Consider the following 19,635-nt stretch of genomic DNA (forward strand, 5'->3'; position numbering starts at 1 on the left):
TTACTGTATATCAATTTGTTAAATTGCATGTGTTTTATACACTTTTCTGTACATGTATTATATTTTACAATAAAGAAGCTAAAAGAAGCCTTTATAGAAGACATTTAAAAAGAGTTAATTAGGGGTGCCTGGGTGTCTCCGTTGGTTGATCCCAGGGTCCTGGAGTCGAGCCCCACATCAGGCTCCCTGCTCAGTGGAGAGTCTGCTTCTCCCTCTGCCTCTGTCTCTCCCCCCACTCATGCTCACTCTCTCTCTCTCTCAAATGAATAAATGAAATCTTTAAAAAAATATAAAATAAAAAAACTTAATTACAAAAATAAATAAAAAGTAAAATAAAAAGTCCTAAATAAATGGAGATATGCCATGTTCATAGACTCAAAGACTAAATATTCTCAAAATATCAATTCTCCCTAAGATGCTATAAAGATTCAATAAAATTACAACCAAAATCCCAGCAGATTTGTTTGTAGTACTTGATGAGTGAGTTCTAAAATTTATATAGAAGTACAAAGGGCAAATAGCAAGTCACTTTTTTTTTTTAAGAACTAAGTGAGAGGACTTGTGCTACTAGATATCAAGACCTACTGAAGAGCTATTATCATTAAGCCACTGGGTATTGGCATATGGGTCAATAAGCAGATCAAGTCAACAGAACACAGAGCCCAGAAACAGACTCATACACAGTGCCTGGCACAAAGCAGGTGCTTTAAGTATTTGTGGAATGAATGAACAAATACAGACATCTCATATATAAAAGAGCTGGCACTTAGGTCAGTGGGGAAACAACTGACTTCAGTAAATCAGCTGCAATATGGGGGAAAAATTTCAGTGGATTCCTACCTCAAACCATATTTAAAAATCAATTATAGATATAGTAAATACATATATGTGAAGGCAAACCTATAAAGCTTTTATTTTTTTAATTGTTTTTATTTTTTAAGTTAAGCTCTTTGCCCAACATGGGGCTTGAACTCACAACCCCAAGACCAAGAGCCACATGCTCTACTGACGGAGCCAGCCAGGTGCCCCCTATAAAGCTTTTAAAAGATGAACTTAGGAGAACACCTTAAGAGTTGGGAAGGACTTTCTTTCTTTCTTCTTTTTTTAAGTAATCTCCACATCCAACATGGGGCTCAAACATAATCTGGAGATCAAGAGTTGCATGCTCTCTCGACTAAGCTAGCCAGGTGCCCCAAGGGAAGGATTTTTTAGGACACAAAAGCACTTATAAAGGAAACAATTAATAAACATGACTGTATTAAAATCAAGAATTTCTCTTCATTAAAGATACATTAGAGTGAAAAGACAAAACCAGAACAGAAAATATTCAGAGCAGGGCGCCTCAGTGGCACAGCTGGTTAGCGTCTGACTCTTGGTTTTGGTTCAGGTAGTGATCTCAAGGTCATGGGATCCAGACCCATATCAGGCTCCATACTCAGCACAGATTCTGCTTAAAGATTCTCTCTCTTCTGCTCCTCCCTGCCATGTACTCTCTCTCTAAAATAATCATTTTTTTAAATAAATGATCTAAAAAAAAAAGATATTTAGAGCAATATACTGATACTGGACTATCTATACTAGAATAAAGAGCTACTACAAATTGGTAAGAAAAAGAAAGCCAAACAACCCAAAAAAGGAAAATGGGCAAAAGAAAAGACATTTCACAGTAGAGGTCATACAAATAGTTAATAAACATATGACGAGATACTCATTTTCATTGGTCATTAGCAAAATGCAAATCAAGACCACAATCACATACTATTTATACTCATTTGGTTGGCAAAATTGAAAGTCTAATTCCAAGTATAGGAAAGGATATCAATCAAGGTATCTTTTTTTTTTTTAAAGATTTTATTTTAAGCAATCTCCACACTCAGTGTGGGGTTTGAACTCATAACCCCAAGATCAAGAGCCTCACAACTCCACCAACTGAGCCAGCCAGGTGCCCCTCAAAGTATCACTTACACATTGTCAGTGGGAGTATAAATTCATTTGACCACAATGAAAAGCAACATGGCATTTAATATTCATATACCCTACAGTCCAGCAGTTCTAGTACTAGAGAAATAGCCAAAAGAAACTTTTGCATATATATACTAAGGAACATGTACAAGAATATTCAAAGCACTGTTCCCAACATTAAAAAATGAGATACAAATTAAGATCATGGGAGAAGGGATAAATTGAAGTATAATGACAAAAAATTATTCAACAGAGGAAAATGGAAGAACGATAGCTATATGCAGCAAGGGAGATGGATTTTACTAACATAATATTGTGTGATAAAAGCAAGTCACAGGGGGCACCTGGCTGGCTCAGCTCAAAGAGGATACAACTTAAAAAAAAATAAATAAATAAATAGATTTTATTTATTTATTTATTTAAGAGAGTGGGGGGATAAGCAGGGAAGCGAGGGGGAAGGGGCAAAGGGAGAGGGACAGGGGAAGCAGACTCCCCACTGAGCGCAGAGCCTGATGCAGGGCTAGATCCCAGGACCCTGAATTCATGACCCAAGCTGAAGTCAGACACTTAACTGACTGAGCCACCCAGGTGCCCTGGAAGAGCATGCAACTTTTGATCACAGAGTCATGAGTTCGAGCCCTACACTGAGTGTGGAGATTATCAAAAATAAATAAACAAACTTTAAAAGGGGAGGGGGTTTGCCTGCGTAGCTTTTTTAAAAAGTTCAAAAACTTGTAAATAATTACTATATATTGTTTAGGCATATACACACAGGATAAACATTTTTTAAAAAGCAAGAGAATAATAAACACAAAATTTGGAGAGTGGGGTGTAGGAATACGGATGGATGTCCATAGCACCATTAAAATATTTCATAATGAATAAACAAACAGTAAAATACATACTTTAAAAAGAAGACCAAAAATGGAACTTCTTTTGATGCTTATGAGCCAAGGATAATGTTTATTCCAATTCTGTATAGCTAAGGTCCAATTAAAACAAAAACAGGCAATCAAATAGGAAGATGGGTAAAAGGCTTGAAAAGGGACTTTAGGGGCGCCTGGGTGGCTCAGTCGTTAAGCGTCTGCCTTTGGCTCAGGTCATGATCCCAGGGTCCTGGGATCAAGCCCCGCATCGGGCTGCCCGCTTAGCCAGGAGCCTGCTTCTCCCTCTCCCACTCCCCCTGCTTGTGTTCCCTCTCTAGCTGTCTCTCTATGTCAAATAAATAAATAAAATCTTAAAAAAAAAGAAAGAAAAAAAAGGGACTTTAATAAGGAAACCTGGGGACGCCTGGGTGGCTCAGTCAGTTAAGCATCTGCCTTCAGCTCGGGTCATGATCCCAGCGTCCCATGATCCCAGCGGATTGAGCCCCGCATCGGGCTCCCTGCTCAGCGGGGAGCCTGCTTCTCCTTCTCCCACTCTCCCTGCTTGTGTTCCCTCTCTCACTGTCTCTGTCAAATAAATAAATAAAATCTTAAAAAAAAAAAAAAAGGGAACCTGAATGGCCAATAAACATAAAAGAGATCCTCAATCTCCCTAGGATTCAAGGAAATACAAATCAAAACAACAGTAAAATATCAGTTCATGCCAAGCTAAACTGGCAAAAAATTAAATATGACAAAATCAAGTGTTGGCAAGGACTTAGAGCAACTGCAATTCTTCTATGTTGCTGGGAACTGGAAACCATTTTGACATTAATAAGGGTAAATATGTGCATATGTCCTGTAGTATATTCTTTCAATGAAACAGAGTGAAAATAAATTCAGCTATGTGCATCAACATGTATGACTCTTCAGGAACATGTTGAGCAAAAAAGGCAAGTCACATGTAGGACTCCATTTACATAACATTCAAACATGTAAAACTAGAACATGTATTATTTAAGAATTCATACTGGTAAAATTATCTTTAAAAAGCAAGGAAATAATAAGCCCCAAACACAGGGCAGAGGTTAACTCTGGGGAAGAGAGCAGACAGGATCAGGGAAGGGCATATTGGGGCTTTAGCAGTCATGGCAATGTTTGTTTTCTTAAACTAGGTGGTATTAATTGTATTGTGATTCTTTATACCTTCATATTTTATAAAAATTCTTTCATATCTACTCAATATTTTATAAAAACATTTTTTAAAAAAAGCACAAAAGAACAGAAGGCGATGAATAAGAAGCCTGGGAATATACAAAATTAGCATCCGAGGCAAGGAAGAGAGCAGAATTGTTGATTATGTAAATAGGAAGGTTCCTGGATGAAAAATGAGGATATAGATTCTGAGAGAGATTAATTAGATGTGTGGAGGCAGAATTGGGGGAGGGACCAACTGTGTGAAAGACTTCAACTTGTCTCCTTCAGGTATAGAGATAGAATACAGCAACTTTTTTTTTTTTTAAGATTTTATTTTTAAGTAATCTCTGCACCCAACATAGGGCTCAAACTTACAACCCCGAGATCAAGAGTCATATGCTCTACCAACTGAGCCAGCCAGATACCCCAGAATACAGCAACTTCTATAAGAAGTCTAAGGAGCTTCTTCCAGGACTGACTCTCAAAAGCCATCAATTTAAGGAGAGATAGTAAATGGCTATCTGTGCTTTGGGAAAGGAATACTAGGATCACAGCCCAGAGAAAGGAGAAGATAGAAGGGATGAATGCACAGAAACACTGTTGGGGGGAAGAGGATCAAAGATTCATACTCAATGTTAAGAGGTAGGGCCAGAGAAGAAAATGGATCACATTAAACAGAACAAGTCTAGAGATTTAAGAAAGAGATTATACTGGAATTTTGCTTTAGAAGTTTACAATAATACCTACAGATGAAGAAATTTCCAATAAGGTATTATTATCTCTATGACAGCCACTGTTAGATGCTTCCCAAAGAGCCATTCTCTCCCTTGTTAACAGATCTCAATTTGGTTGGGTATTAATGTACTCAGCCAAAGGAATCAAATGTGATTAGTCTAAGCCAACTGCTGGTGAATGGTCTAAGGATGGCAAATGACTCAATGAAATTTAAGGGGAAATCTGCTGGGAAACTTCTGGGAATGGTTTTTCTCTTTAATAAAAAAGGGAGGGGGGGCGCCTGGGTGGCTCAGTCGTTGGGCGTCTGCCTTTGGCTCAGGTCATGATCCCAGGGTCCTGGGATTGAGCCCCGCATCGGGCTCCCTGCTCCACGGGAAGCCTGCTTCTCTCTCTCCCATTCCCCCTGCTTGTGTTCCCTCTCTCGCTGTGTCTCTCTCTGTCAAATAAATAAATAAAATCTTAAAAAATAAATTAATTAATTAAATTAAATTAAATTAAAAAGGGAGAGGGGCGCCTGGGTGGCTCAGTTGTTAAGTGTCTGCCTTTGGCTCAGGTCATGATCCCGGGGTCCTGGGATCGAGCCCCGCATCGGGTTCCCTGCTCCACGGGAAGCCTGCTTCTCCCTCTCCCACTCCCCCTGCTTGTGTTCCCTCTCTCGCTGTCTCTACCTCTGTCAAAAAATAAAAAATGAAATCTTAAAAAAAAAAAGGGAGTGTGGGGTAGAAATAGTGGAGAATGATCCATTTGCCTCCAGTTCCTTTCCTCTTTGTATTCTATTGTACAAACACATGATACTTGGAGCTGAGACAGCTATCATGGGATTTCAAGGCAAAAAACAAAAGGATAAAATCAAATAAGCTGGGGTGCCTGGGTGGCTCAGTCAGTTAAGCGTCCAGCTCTTGATTTCGGCTCAGGTCATGATCTTATGGGTCACGAGATCGGCCCTGTGTCAGGTTCTACGCTATGTGGGACATCTGCTTGAGATTCTCTCTCTCCCTCTCCCTTTGCCTCTTCCCTCTATCGCTTGCTCTCTCTCTAAAATAAATCTTTAAAAAAAAAATCAATAAGGTAAGGATGGCTGAATAGGGTAGAATAAGCCTGGGTCCCTTATGACATCATCAAAAAATCCTGGGACCATCTACTTCTAGGCTTCTTGTTAAAATATTGCTTAGCGACTGCCTTCGGCTCAGGTCATGATCCTGGAGTCCCTGGATCAAGTCCCGCATCGGGCTCCCTGCTCGGCGGGGAGTCTGCTTCTCCCTCTGACCCTCCTCCCTCTCATGCTCTCTGTCTCTCATTCTCTCTGTCTCAAATAAATAAATAAAATCTTAAAAAATAAATAAATAAATAAATAAATAAATAAATAAATAAATAAATAAATAAATAAAATATTGCTTAGGCAGGCACCTGGGTGGCTCAGTTGGTTAAGCGTCCAACTCTTGATCTCAGTTCAGGTCTTGATTTCAGGGTTATGAATTCAAGCCCCGCACTGGGCTCCACACTGGGCATGAAGCCTATACATATATTGCTTAGGAATAGGGAAGAGGACAAATGGACACATAAAGACCCTGGAACCAGAGAGATCTGGGTTGGAGTCTTACCTCATCTGTTAATAGCTGTGTGATGTTGAACACATTAATTATCCTCTCTGACCTTGTTTTCTCATCTATAAATTAGGGTTGCAATAAGGATTACATGAAATAACAGGTAGCCCTGGCCTACCACCTAAGCAATCTTCAATAAACGTTAGTTTATTTTTCCTCTCACTTGGAAGATAGGATCCATTTTTTAGTATCTTAATATCACTCATGGAGGTTAATATAGTCCCTGGGGTATGACAAGTATTCAACAAAAATCTACTGAATGGAAGAAAGAAAGAAGGCTTGAGGAAACTTTTTTTTTTAATTTTTAAAGATTTTATTTATTTATTTGACAGACAGACAATGAAAGAGGGAACACAAGCAGTGGGGAGTGGGAGAGGGAGAAGCAGGCTTCCCGCCAAGCAGGGAGCCTGATGCAGGGCTTGATCCCAGGACCCAGGCAGACACTTAATGATTGAGCCACCCAGGCGCCCCTTGAGGTAACTTTTATTTTATTTTTTTATTTTTTTTTATTTTTTTTTTAAAGATTTTATTTATTTATTTGAGAGAGAGAATGAGATAGAGAGAGCATGAGAGGGGGGAGGGGCAGAGGGAGAAGCAGACTCCCCGCCGAGCAGGGAGCCTGATGCGGGACTCGATCCAGGGACTCCGGGATCATGACCTGAGCCGAAGGCAGTCGCTTAACCAACTGAGCCACCCAGGCGCCCTTGAGGTAACTTTTAAAGATGAGTAAAATACGACTGGGCAGAGTAAATCCTCTCAGTCAGGATAGGGTGGACAGAGGCAGAATCTGATCTGGCTGACTTTGAGGATTCTGAGAGGGGAGCGGCAGGAAAGGAGGCAGGCTGGGGCCAGATTAGCACCGTAAAGATGTGTATGAGGCAGCTCTAGAAGGTCTTGGTGCTCGCTATTCCACATTCAGGTATCCTCTCTTTATCTAAATGCTAGTCTGCTCCCTAAAGTCCCTCAACACCTCTGTCTGCTACCTTTTATGTTTTTCATCCCAGATGCCTTTCACACCTGAAAAAGCTCTCTGGTCCCAACGTCTGTCTGCTCCTCTACCTTCCCTCCTTGCTTCCCCAGCTGCCTCCAGTAGCTCTAGGGACATAACAGGGCCATCTGAGACAGAAGACTCATCTCCTTACAGTCTCTGGAACGGTAAGGAAGGATACTGCTGTTGCTAGGTTACTTAAGCTGCCGGCACAGACTTTAACCACGGACTCTTAGGCTCTAACCATAAGGCGACATGGGCCCCCAGCCCTTCTTTATTTTTTCATTTGGACCTTTGCAACAGCCTCCTAACTGGCTTCCCTGCTTCTAAAATGCATGCCTGGGGGCCCCTGACTGGCTCAGCTGGTGGAGCATGCAACTCTTGATCTCGGGGTTGTGAATTTTAGCCCCACACTGGGTGTACAGATTACTTCTCCCTCTCCCTCCCATTCACTATCTCTCTCCCTAATAAATAAATAAAATCTTTTAAAAGTAAACAAATAAATAAAAATAAAATGCATGCCTGTTTTTATCTCTCTTTGATTTAAAATCCATTACCTGGAGATGCCTGGCTGGCTCAGTCAGTAGAGCAGGTGACTCTTGATCTTGGGGTTGTAAGTTCCAGCCCCATAGTGGGTGTAGAGATTACTTAAAAAAAAAAAAATCTTTGGGGCACCTGGGTGGCACAGTCGGTTAAACTCTTGGTTTCAGCTAAGGACGTGATCTCAGGGTCTTGAGATCAGGCCCCACATTACATAATAATGTGGATTTCTAGCTTCTCTTTAAAAACCAGTAGGTGGGGGCACCTGGGTGGCTCAGTCAGTTAAGTGTATGCCTTTGGCTCAAGTCATGATCCCCTAGGGTCCTGGGATGGAGCCCCACATCGGGCTCCCTGCTCAGTGTGGAGTCTGCTTCTCCCTCTCCCCCTGCTCGTGCTCTCTTTCTCTCTCAAATAAATAAATGAAATCTCAATTAATTAATTAATTAAAAACTGGTAGGTGGGCAAAAATCAGCTGGAACAGAGTTAAGCAGTTACAGTCTATGCTCTTTAGTAATTGGAGACTTGTCTAATTCAACACAGTCCCGATCCCTCTTTCTTTTAGGCATTGGATTTTTTTGATCCTGGCCCATCAGAATTGCTTATGACATAGTACAGCACATCTAATCCTTGCTGACCTCTCCAGCTCTAGGTTCCCCCACTCACACCTGTGACCTTTACACTATAGCGCTACCTGAACACCAAACTACTTATAGTTTCCCCAAACACACCATATTGTTCTCACCTCTTTGCCTTTTTGTCTACACTCTTCCCTTGGTCTAGAATGTCAGTCCCCTCCTGAACTCCAGGCTAAATTCTATTCAATAGTTAAATTTCTGCTCAGATAGAACCTCCAGGAAACTTTCCAAGGCTCCCTTCCTCCTTCACTTCCCATTATCTCTGCATCTTGTACATTCTTTAATTGTTGCACTTACAGACTGTAGTACAATTTACTTGTGTAACTGTCAGTCTCTAGCACTGGACTGAACCCTTTAAAAACAGAAATCTCTTGGGGCGCCTGGGTGGCTCAGTCGTTAAGTGTCTGCCTTCGGCTCAGGTCATGAACCCAGGGTCCTGGGATCGAGCTCTGCATCATCGGGCTCCCTGCTCAACGGGGGGCCTGCTTCTCCCTCCCCCACTTCCCCTGCTTGTGTTCCCTCTCTCGCTGTCTCTGTCAAATAAATAAAATCTTTTAAAAATTAAAAAAAATAAAAATAAAAACAGAAATCTCTATCATTTACAGTGTCTGCCACATAACAGCCACTCGACACATTTGATGAATGAGTAGTTGAGAAAATGAGATGAATAACATGACCAGAGCTGAAGGGGTTAGGGAGTGGTGGGGCTCCCAGTAACTCACATAGATTTCCATTTTTCGGTAGAGACCATAGTTAAGTAGCAAATTGTGAGTCATGCGGATTCGGTGAGGCTTCATTGGGTGGCCTTGTCCATAATAGTAATTTCCAACATCCCCTGAAGAAGAAAGAGTGACAATTTCAGTGACACAGTTAGACACACTTCCAGGAGAATCCAGGAGTTTTTATAACCATCTCCTAGTCAAATTCTTTCTCTTTCTTTCTAGTCTTTAAGATCCTTACCCACATCGAGGAAGGGTAACTCCAAAATAAAAAACACAAAACAGAAACAAACAAACAAAAAAAGCAGGGGGCCCTGGAGAGTTCAGCACTTAAGGATGTAAGTCTAGCCCACAGGCACTAGACAGTGTAAAAGGTTCATTCCAAAGCTTACTGGAGAATAGCAGGCAGTGAGGTGACTCACCTCACTGTATCTCCAAAGGATTCACTCCCACAACAGAAAAATAACCACTACTATTCAGAATTATTATAAGTTACAGTTCACCTCTTTCACATTATAACACTTTATGGAGTTAAAGCACATTTACATTCATTTTCTTACTGGATCCTCACAATAACCTGGTAAAACAGGACAGGAGTATTACTCTCATTTTATAGATAAGAAAACTAAACTCTTATCATCTCTTGTTTCAGCTATAGCAATAGACTTCTTTTTTTTTTTTTATAAAGATTTTATTTATTTATTTGAGAGAGAGAATGAGATAGAGAGCATGAGAGGGGGGAGGGTCAGAGAGAGAGGCAGACTCCCTGCTGAGCAGGGAGCCCGACATGGGACTCGATCCCGGGACTCCAGGATCATGACCTGAGCCGAAGGCAGTCGCTTAACCAACTGAGCCACCCAGGCGCCCTATAGCAATAGACTTCTAATTGGTTCCTCTGCCTTCAACTCAAACTATCTGCCACACTGACCAGTTATTTTTCTAATATACAGCTTTGATAACATCACTCCCCTGCTCAAAAATCCTTAATGGCTCCCCATCTTCTACAGGATAAAGAACAACTTCACTAGCCTGACATTCAACCCACAACACTCTCCCTCTCCTGCTCTCTCCCTCACCCAGTTCTCTGCTCTAAACTGGAGTAGGCAAACTATGGCCCTTGGGCCAAATACTACTGGCTGCCTGTTTTTTAGAAATAAAATTGTATTGGAACACAGCCATGCCCATTAATTTAAATACTGTCTATGGCTGCTTTCACATTATAATAGCAGAGTTGAGTAAACAGTCACCACAGAGACCCACCCACATGGCACACAAGGCCAAACATATTTACTATCTGGACCTTTACAGAAAATTTGCCAATCTCTGTTCTAAACACACTAGATGATTATGAGCATCCTGAACATCGCATTCACCTTCACACCCAAGTAGCTTTTGTTAAGACTGTTCCTTTCACCTGGAATGTCCTTCCTTTTCTGATGATCCTCATACTACAAAGCCCAGCTTTAGCGCCAAATATATTCCTGATCAAAATAAATGGTCATTTCCTCTCCATTTGTATGTATCACTTAATAAATTTTGTTTTGAGGGATGCCTGGGTGGCTCAGATGGTTAAGCATCTGCCTTTGGCTCAGGTCATGATCTCCAGGTCCTGGGATCGAGCCCCACATAAGTCCCGCATCGGGTTCCCTGCTCAGCAGGAAGTCTGTTTCTCCCTCTCCCTCCCCACCCCATGCTCTCTCTCTCTCAAATGAATAAATGAAATCTTTATAAATAAATAAATAAATAAATAAATAAATAAATTTTGTTTTGTATCTGAATTACTTATTTATCTATTTATATCCATAAGACTGGATGCTCCTTGAAGGCAAGGACAAAAATAAATAAATAAATAAATTTTGTTTTGTATCTGAATTACTTATATATCTATTTATATCCACAAGACTGGATGCTCCTTGAAGGCAAGGACAAATGTGCCCTGTACAACATAAAGGCTAAATAAAGATTCAAAGAATTGAACTAAGTGAGACTTAGAGACGTTAAGTGCCTATTTAAGATCACACAGCTAACAAGTGATGCAGAGTTCAACTCTTCTGACTCCAAATCCAGTATCCTAAAAGCTGCACTGGGTTTCCCAGGTATCTACTTCAGTTTGCACTTAATCTAGAGGGCTCTGTGAATCTCCTTGGCACAAAGTTCCTGGCACAAATATTCCAAAAATCAAGTGGGGGTGCCTGGCTGGTCAGTCACTAGAGCATGCGACTCTTGATCTCAGGGCCATGAGTTCGAGCCCCACTTTGGGCAGAGAGCTTACTTAAAAAAAACAAAAAACAAAACAAAACAAAAATCGAGAGAACTGCACACCCAAGGCTCTCTCCTTAGAAGTCCATCAGGATGAGGCAGATCTTTGAGCACCAGTGAAAAGAAGGTCCCAACACCTTATGCATCATGGTTTGGTGGTGTCAGCAACAATCTTCATTCCAGGGAGCAAAGCACTGTGGGGAATGCTACCAATAGCAACCAAACCACGCTCCAATGCTCTTTGTCATAGACATGGCCAGGGACAACAGGAAACTTCTAAACAGCTGGATGTTTAGGATCTCACCCTCTTCTCTGTCTTTTTAATAGACTTTACTTTTTAGAACAATTTTAGATTTATAGAAAAATTGCAAAGATAGTACGGGAGAGTTCTCAGACACCTCACAGGCAGTTTCCCCTATTATCAGCATTCTACATGATAAAATAAGTATTTGTTACAATTAATGAAGCAATACTGACACAGTATCATTGACTAAAAGCCCATACTTTATTCAAATTTCCTTAGTTTTTACTTAACGTCCTTTTACCCTCTTCTCTACTCTTAATCTTAGTGAGACCTCTGAGGGCAAGAACTGTGCTCTCAGCCAGAACCACAAGCCAGAATACAGTATTTGGTGGCATTCAATTGGGGCCCTTGTCTCATACAGACACAGACTGAGATGCAGTAGCAGAGAAGGCAGGAGGAAATTTTGTTTCCAGAGACCCTCAGACCACCTTACATGGGGATTATCAGAATAGGTTCTCAAGGCATTGGCTGAGACATCCAGATGCAGACCCAGTTTGAAGGCAGACAGTAACATGACCATTACCATTACATAATTGGATTCCTGGCTTACCCATGTCTCTGGCCTGGGCCTTAATCCCTAGCAACTCCCCTGCCTATCAAACCTGAATTCAGCCAAGGCTTAGACTTGGGGAACTAAGATAACTTATCTAGAAGGCTAGGGGAGTACCTGAGGGTGGGGCCCAGAGGCACCATCCTTTTCTCAACAGCTTCTAATCCGGTTGCAGAGAGACTTTTTAAAAGAAATAATCCTTTCTATTCAGATACTACCTTTATAGTTTAGAGAGCTTTTCCCACTCTTCTCATAGTTTTTCAGTTTTATAGGAGAGTGACCTGAGGCCTACAAAGGTAAAGTGACTTGCCCAAAACTGCAAAGCTTCTGAGGGGCAGAACTAAGTCTGGGTCCCAAGCTGGTGACCTCATTGCAAAACTCCCAAGCGGTTTCTCAAAAAGTAAGAAGTCTCCTTTGTCTAAAGGTCTTTCCAGGGCGCCTGGGTGGCTCAGTCGTTAAGCGTCTGCCTTCGGCTCAGGTCATGATCCCAAGGTCCCGGGATCGAGTCCCACATCGGGCTCCCTGCTCCGCGGGAAGCCTGCTTCTCCCTCTCCCATTCCCCCTGCTTGTGTTCCCTCTCTCACTGTCTCTCTCTCTGTTGAAAAATAAATAAAATCTTTAAAAAAAAAAAAAAAAAAAAAAAAAAAAAATAAAGGTCTTTCCACTTTTTCTCATTTTAAACTACGGTGTAGAGATCACAAAACTGTGCAAACTGATACGGCTACAAAGTCATAGGCTCTAGCCTCAAATGGGCCCTCACCACTGCTCAGCAGTCCTTCCAAATTTATTTTCCTAGCTCCCTCTTTCACAACAGCTACTTAACAGCTATCTGTCTTTGAGATACCTACTCTTCCAACTGCCCTCCCCCACTCATAGGAAAAGGAATATTCGCTTACTTCATTTGGAAGACTCCCTCAACTTTCTCCCCATCCAGCTTACCTACATTTGAACTTTTCCTTGCCTCTCAACATGAAGAAACTTCCCCTTGAAGGCTAGCGTCCCTCCTTGTGCCCTGGTTTCCATCTCAGCTGGCCTCCTCAGGAACCTCCATCATTACCAGCCCCTTTCTCCTGTATCTTCAACCACTCCCTCTGGCTATTTTCCATTCGGATTTTGAATATGCTCAACCCTCAGCCACTACATCCCCTTTTATAAACAACCCTTTCTCTCTGCCCCAACCAAGCTTCCTTTGAAAAGGGTTCAATCTGATATCTTCTCTTCACCCATCCATTCATTCTTCAATAGACTGCAATCTAGCTTCACTTCACTTCACTTCACTTCAAACTGTGCACAAGAAACAGTTCTTGCAGACACCTGGCCACTCCCTCCTTCTTTTGGCTACTCTAACTCAAGACTTTCAGGTTCATGGGGTGCCTGGGTGGCTCAGTCGGTTAAGCATCTGTCCGACTCTTGATCTCAGCTTAAGTCTTGATCTCACAGTCGGTCGTGAGTTCGAGCCCCGTGGTGGGCTCCATGCTGAGTGTGGAGCCTACTTAAAAAAAAACAAAGAAAAGACTTTCTGGTTCACTTACATTCCCTCTGTACAATTTAATCGGCAAGTATTTATTGAGAGCCCACTATGACTGAGGCACTGTTCTGGGGGCTGAGCATACAGAGCTAGATAAGACAAGATCCCATTCCCTAAGGAGATTACTGTCTAAGAAGAACGAACAAGTAAACAGGCAATTCCAATACACAGTGACAAGCGCTATGACAGGGGAGTACAGAGCATGAAGGGCACTAGACTTTTCTCAGTCCACTTCCTTAGAATTCCACCTGGGATTCTCTTCTCTTTCCACCCTATACAACTTCTTGGGTGATCACATCCTCTTCTTTTTTTTTTTTTTTTTTAGATTTTATTTATTTATTTATTAGAGAACGAGCGAGAGAGAAACAGCATGAGAGGGGGGAGGGTCAGAGGGAGAGGCAGGCTCCCCGCCGAGCCGGGAGCCGGATGCGGGACTCGATCCCAGGACTCCGGGATCATGACCTGAGCCGAAGGCAGTCGCTCAACCGACTGAGCCACCCAGGCGCCCCGATCACATCCTCTTCTTAACTAACATTATTATCTGTATGCTGACAACTACCAAAAATCTCTATCTTCTCATTTCTATCTTCTAAATTGCAGACCTGAATGGCCAACTATCTACTGGATGCCTCTACTTGGATATCCCCCAGTAGGGATATCCCTCAACGAATATTTCTTTAAAAAAAAAAAAAAAAGATTTTATTTATTTATTTGAGAGAGAGTGAGAGAGAACATGAGCAGGGGGAGGGGCAGAGGGAGGACAGGGAGAAGCAGACCTCCCACTGAGCAGGGAGCTCAGATCCCGGGACTCCAAGACTCTGGGATCATGACCCCAGCCGAAGGCAGACGCTTAACCAACTGAGCCACCCAGGCGCCCCTCAACAAATATTTCTTAAAAATACAAAACCCCAAGTATCAACTGATATAGCCTTGTCCAAACACATCAAACTGCCCAACCCAGGAGTTTGGGATCCTTGCCTTCTTCCTTACCCCTACATTTGTGTACTTAACTTCTGTCTCAGAGTAATAGTTCTAAGGTATAAATGTGATGATGTCACCAGCCTGCATAAAACTTCAATGATTCACAAGTGCACTCAGAATAAAGTTGAACTTCCTTAAGATAGTGTCTCCAGCCCTTCATGATCTGGTCCCCATTTACTTTTCCAGCCTCATCACTCGCAACCTTTCCCTCCACCCTATTCCCTGACCTTCTACACTCTTGCTCTCAAACCTATGCCTCAGCCATACTGTACACACACCTGCTGTCTTTCAAAAATGCTGTCCTCTCTCTTACCTCTAAACTTAATGTCATCTTTGCCTTCCCTGGGCCTGGCTAATAACTCCTGTTCTTCAGGTCCTGAGTGAGATGGCACGTCCCTCCCCGACTCCACAGGCTAGGCTGGGTGCCTCTCCTCTGTGCTCCCCAAACACTCTGAGCTTTCCTTTATCCCAGCCTGACAATGGAGAGCAATCTGTCACTGCCCATCTCCCCCTCCAGACTGAGAGGAAGATGAGAAGTGACCTGATCAGCCCCATGGCCCCAGCACCTAAACGTCCCTCGTACAGAGTAAGCTGCTCCACAGGCTTCTGTTAAATGAAAAAGTCTGTTTTAACAGGTTGCATCTTTCTCCTTGCAAGCCCAGGGGCCCCATTTCCCAGCAGCAACTGCAGGCCCAGCTCAGAGACTGGGGGAGGGGAGGCTGGTGACAGGAGGTGGTGACTCCTGCAGGACTCTCACCAAAAAGGATGAGGAAGCAAAGGGGCAGAGGAAGACCTTTGTATTCTCGGCAGGAAAACATATCCTTGCACCCTTCTCCGCCAGATCCTGCCTCCCCCCTCAGACTCAGCCTCCCCTCCAGGAGTCCGACTCAAACTCTCCCCATCAGGCTTCCTGAGAATCCCCCCCCATCAAGTTACCCCAGGCTTCCCCACAAGCCCCCCGCTCAGCCTCAGCCTCCTCCCTCAGCCTCGACCTCCTGCTCTCAGCCTCCTCCCTCACCCTGACCTCTTTCTTCTGAGCCTCCTCCCTCAGTCTCGACCTCCTTCCTCTCAGGCTCTTCCCTCTGCCTCGCTTTCCTTTCCTCTGAGCCTCCTCTCTCAGCCTCGTCCTCCTCGCAGCCTCCTCTCTCAGCCTTTCCCCAACGCCTCAGCCTCTCCCAGCCTCCCCGCTCGCATCTCCTCAGCCTCCCTCTCCGGATGCGGCCCGGCCCCGCCCCCGCCGCGCGCACGGTGCTCACCGTCGTAGTAGTAACAGACTTTCCTCCGGGTGCCCTGAGTCTGCGCCATCTTGCTCGCCTCCCGTCCCTCCCGTCAGTCGGTCCGTCCGGCCTCCCGCCCGCGGCTCCGCTCAGCGTCCGACCCAGGGGGGGAGGGGGCGGGCCTCCAGCCCGCTCCGCCCGTCCCCTCCCGCGCTCACCTATAGCCGCGCAGCCAGGGCACGGCTCCAGCCAATCAGCTTGCGCAGGGGCGGCCCGGAACTCGGCAGGGGGCAAGGGCAGCCCCGAGAGGCAGCCGAGGGCCCCCTGGGCCTGTACCAAGGCCCGCGACAGGGGGGTGGGGGAGCTGCCCGGGGACCGTACCATTAGTCCCGGGGGAAGAAAGCAGATCCGTACACTTCACGGTCCCATTTCCGTGTTGGAAGCGTGCTTGGAGATCGGAAGCCAACTTCGTAATTTTGTAGAGACTCAACCGAGGTCTACGGGGGGGTGGGAAGTGACTTGCACAAGGTCACTCAGCTCGTGACAGGGCTGAACGTGGATTAGAACGTGGGTTTGGAAGAAGGAGAAATAAACTACAAAGGAAAGAAAACCGCTGTGGGCCAGGTACTGTGCAACAGCTTTACCGACGTTTATCTCAATGATTGCTCACAACAGCTTTGGAAGAGGCTTTTTAGTCCCATTTTACGGATAAGGATAATGAACTTCAGATCTTTGTGACCTGCTCAGAGGCACACAATTAGTAATTAAATTCAACTTTCAATAGTATAGATTTTTTGAATGCTTACTGTGCAACAGAGACACTGTAACGAAGTTGCAGAACCCAGCCTTTCTTATTCCAAAGCCTGCCTCCCTGATGCCGTCACCCAGGAGGACAGAACTGATCGTTCTCTTATACTGGAGCAGGGTTTCTCAAGCGATTGAAGCTATTAGCTTTTGGAGCTGGATAATTCCTTACTGTAGGGGGCTGTCTTGTGCATTGTAGGATGTTTAGCAGCATCCTTGGCCTTTACTCATTAGATACCAATAGCACCCTCCACTCCCACCCCCAGTTGCGATAACCAAAATTGTCTCCAGACTTTGTAAAACTGTCCCCAGGGCAAGGGGTGTGTGTGTGTGTGTGTGTGTGTGTGTAAAATTGCTCCCACCCTACCCTTGAGAATCACTGCACTAAATTGATCAAGCATCAACTGTTCATTATTGAAAGCTGAAAGACTGAAAAGCACTGTGATGAGCTATTAAAATAACTAAATACAACAGCATTAATATTTAGTGAGTACTTACTATTTGTGTGCCAAGTAAGTTACAAACTCAGGTCCTATAGTTGATAAGATACATTTTTATGCCTCTACAATTTATTTATTTATGTTTAAGTAGGCTCCACACCCAGTGTGGAGTCCAATGGGAGGCTTGAACTCACAACCCTGAGATTAAGACCTGAGCTGAGATCAAGAGTTGGATGCTTAACCTCCTGAGCCACCCAGGTACCCCTATGCCTCTACAATTTAAAGAGTGCTTGGGCATTTGTGTTCCTCACTTGAAAACTGCATTTAGGCCACTAATTATAAAAGTAACAGAAGATCTAAGACTGGGCAATTCTATTATAGAAACAGCTAAAGGGCCAGGGAATAAACCCTGTTTCCAGCTCTGTGTTGCTGCTTCCTGGCTCATAACCTTTCTGACCCCCACTTCCCTCTTTGTAAAATGGAGAGGATAAGAATACAAAGTTCACCAACTCTATGGTTGCACACAGTAGCCAGACAAAGAGGAGGGTGGGGATCAGATGAGGTCATGGGTGTGGCAGCATTTTATAAAATGCAGAACAGGAATCAGAAACTCAGATCCTTCCAGAGGTGAGGCAGGTGGTATAAAAATAAGTGGATTTATATTAGTTTGATTCAGGTGCTTTGCATATTTCTAAAATTGGATTCTTTTTCACTTTCATAAAGCAATATGCCTTTTCCCCATCTTTCCTCAAACACACTGCCATCTGCAGGTATCTTTCATTTTCTCACTTTTTAATGGAAATAGAGGTGAAAAACATTTCATTTTCCTCTTCATTATAGCAACAACAGTGTGAGCATGATGATAAATAACCACTAAAACTCAGTTTCACCGTCTGGTAAAGGGACTCTGGCAAAGGAAGACTCTGGCAAAGGAAGAGCTCAAGCCCTACCTGAAGGGGGTGGCCACTACTCAGCTCTACGAGGACAGGTAAGCCCAGTGAAGCCAAATCTTCAAGCTATTTTTTTCAAGAGAAGGCAGAAATCTGTAGTTTTATGCAAAATCTCCCCAGTTTTATAAATTGACTGCTAACTCATTCTGTTAACATTCAAGACAGTGGGAAGAGCCATTCTTTTAAAATGTAAGTCAGATCATGGGGCGCTGGGGTGACTCAGTCAGTTAAGCGTCTGACTTGATTTGGGTTCAGCTCATGATCTCAGGGTTGTGAGATGGAACCCCTCGGTAGGCTCCATGCTCGGTATGGAACCATAGGATTCTCTCTCCCTCGCCCTCTGCCCCTCCCCCCACTCTGTGTGTGTGTGCGCGTGTGTTTGCTCACGTGCACACACAATCTCTCTCAAAAAAAAAATAAAGCTTAAAAAATAATAAAATGTAAGTCAGGTCATGTCATGGCTCTGCAAAAATCCCCGCAAAGTCTCCTTGAAATGGTTCCTGCAAAGGCCACAAGGCCCCATAGGATCTCTACCCCTCAGGCCCCCTGTCTGGACCTTGTGTCTCTGTGCTGGCCAAAGGAGCTTCTGCCTCAGGCTGTTCCCTCATCCTGGCCTCTCCTCCCCCATGCCACGTGGCTTGCTCCCTCATCTCCTTCAAATATTTGCTCAATGTCACCTTCTCAATGAGGCCTTCCCAGACCACCCTGTTTAAAACTGCACACTTCCCCCAAACATGACATTCCTAATTCCCCTTACCCTGCTTTATTTTCCCCCTAGCACTCCGCACCTTGTAGCATACCACATCATTTACTTCTTTGTGACTGTTTATTGTCTGTCTTCCCTTACTAGGATGTAAGCTCCATAAGGACAGAGATTTTGTTTGCTTTATCTACTGTATATTCTATGAACCCAGAACGATGTCAAACACACAGATGTTCAATAAATATTTGCCAAGGTGTGCCTGGGTGGCACAGTTGGTTAAGAGTCCAACTCTTGGTTTCTGCTCAGGTCATGATCTCAGGGTTCTCAGATTGAGCCCCATGTGGGGCTTGGCACTCAGCGCCCAGTCAGCTTGAGAATCTCTCTCCCTCTCCCTGCCCCCCACTTGTGCTCTCTCTCTAACAAATAAATAAATCATAAATAAGTAAATAAATATTTGCCAGATGAATGAATTAATTCAATGCTTAAAAACATCTTGGGGGCACCTGGCTGGCTCAGTCAGTAGACCATGTGACTGTTGATCTCAGGGCTGTGAGTTCCAGCCCCACGCTGGGTATAGCAATTAATTAAAAATAAAATCTTTAAAAACATCTTGAAGGTGAATCAAAACATATCTGAGGGGCACCTGGATGGCTCAG

General features: G+C 43.7%; 2 protein-coding genes across 3 annotated transcripts in view; one reads left to right on the forward strand and one right to left on the reverse strand.

The window, feature by feature from the left end:
• The window catches only part of HDAC1 (histone deacetylase 1), a 32,588-nt gene extending 16,308 nt beyond the window's left edge, over window positions 1–16,280 (reverse strand). Inside the window, exons 1-2 of the mRNA XM_045898194.3 lie at window positions 16,122–16,280; window positions 9,247–9,359 (exon numbers count right to left, since the gene is read on the reverse strand). Of these exons, the coding sequence (XP_045754150.1) occupies window positions 9,247–9,359; window positions 16,122–16,170 (162 nt within the window). The 5' untranslated portion in view covers window positions 16,171–16,280. The remainder of the gene's footprint in view (window positions 1–9,246; window positions 9,360–16,121) is intronic.
• Window positions 16,281–16,496: 216 nt separating this feature from the next.
• LOC123859842 (myotubularin-related protein 9-like) overlaps window positions 16,497–19,635 on the forward strand; it is a 39,401-nt gene continuing 36,262 nt past the window's right edge. For both annotated transcript variants that reach the window (XM_045898196.3, XM_064589551.1), the window contains exons 1-2: window positions 16,497–16,706; window positions 18,167–18,314. The gene's annotated coding sequence lies outside the window, so the exon portion shown is untranslated. The remainder of the gene's footprint in view (window positions 16,707–18,166; window positions 18,315–19,635) is intronic.

The sequence above is a fragment of the Mirounga angustirostris genome, unplaced genomic scaffold (assembly GCF_029215605.1).
Source record: "Mirounga angustirostris isolate CCGP_5_RB_7025 unplaced genomic scaffold, mMirAng1.0.hap1 SCAF_4, whole genome shotgun sequence".
NCBI classification, from domain to species: Eukaryota; Metazoa; Chordata; class Mammalia; order Carnivora; family Phocidae; genus Mirounga; species Mirounga angustirostris.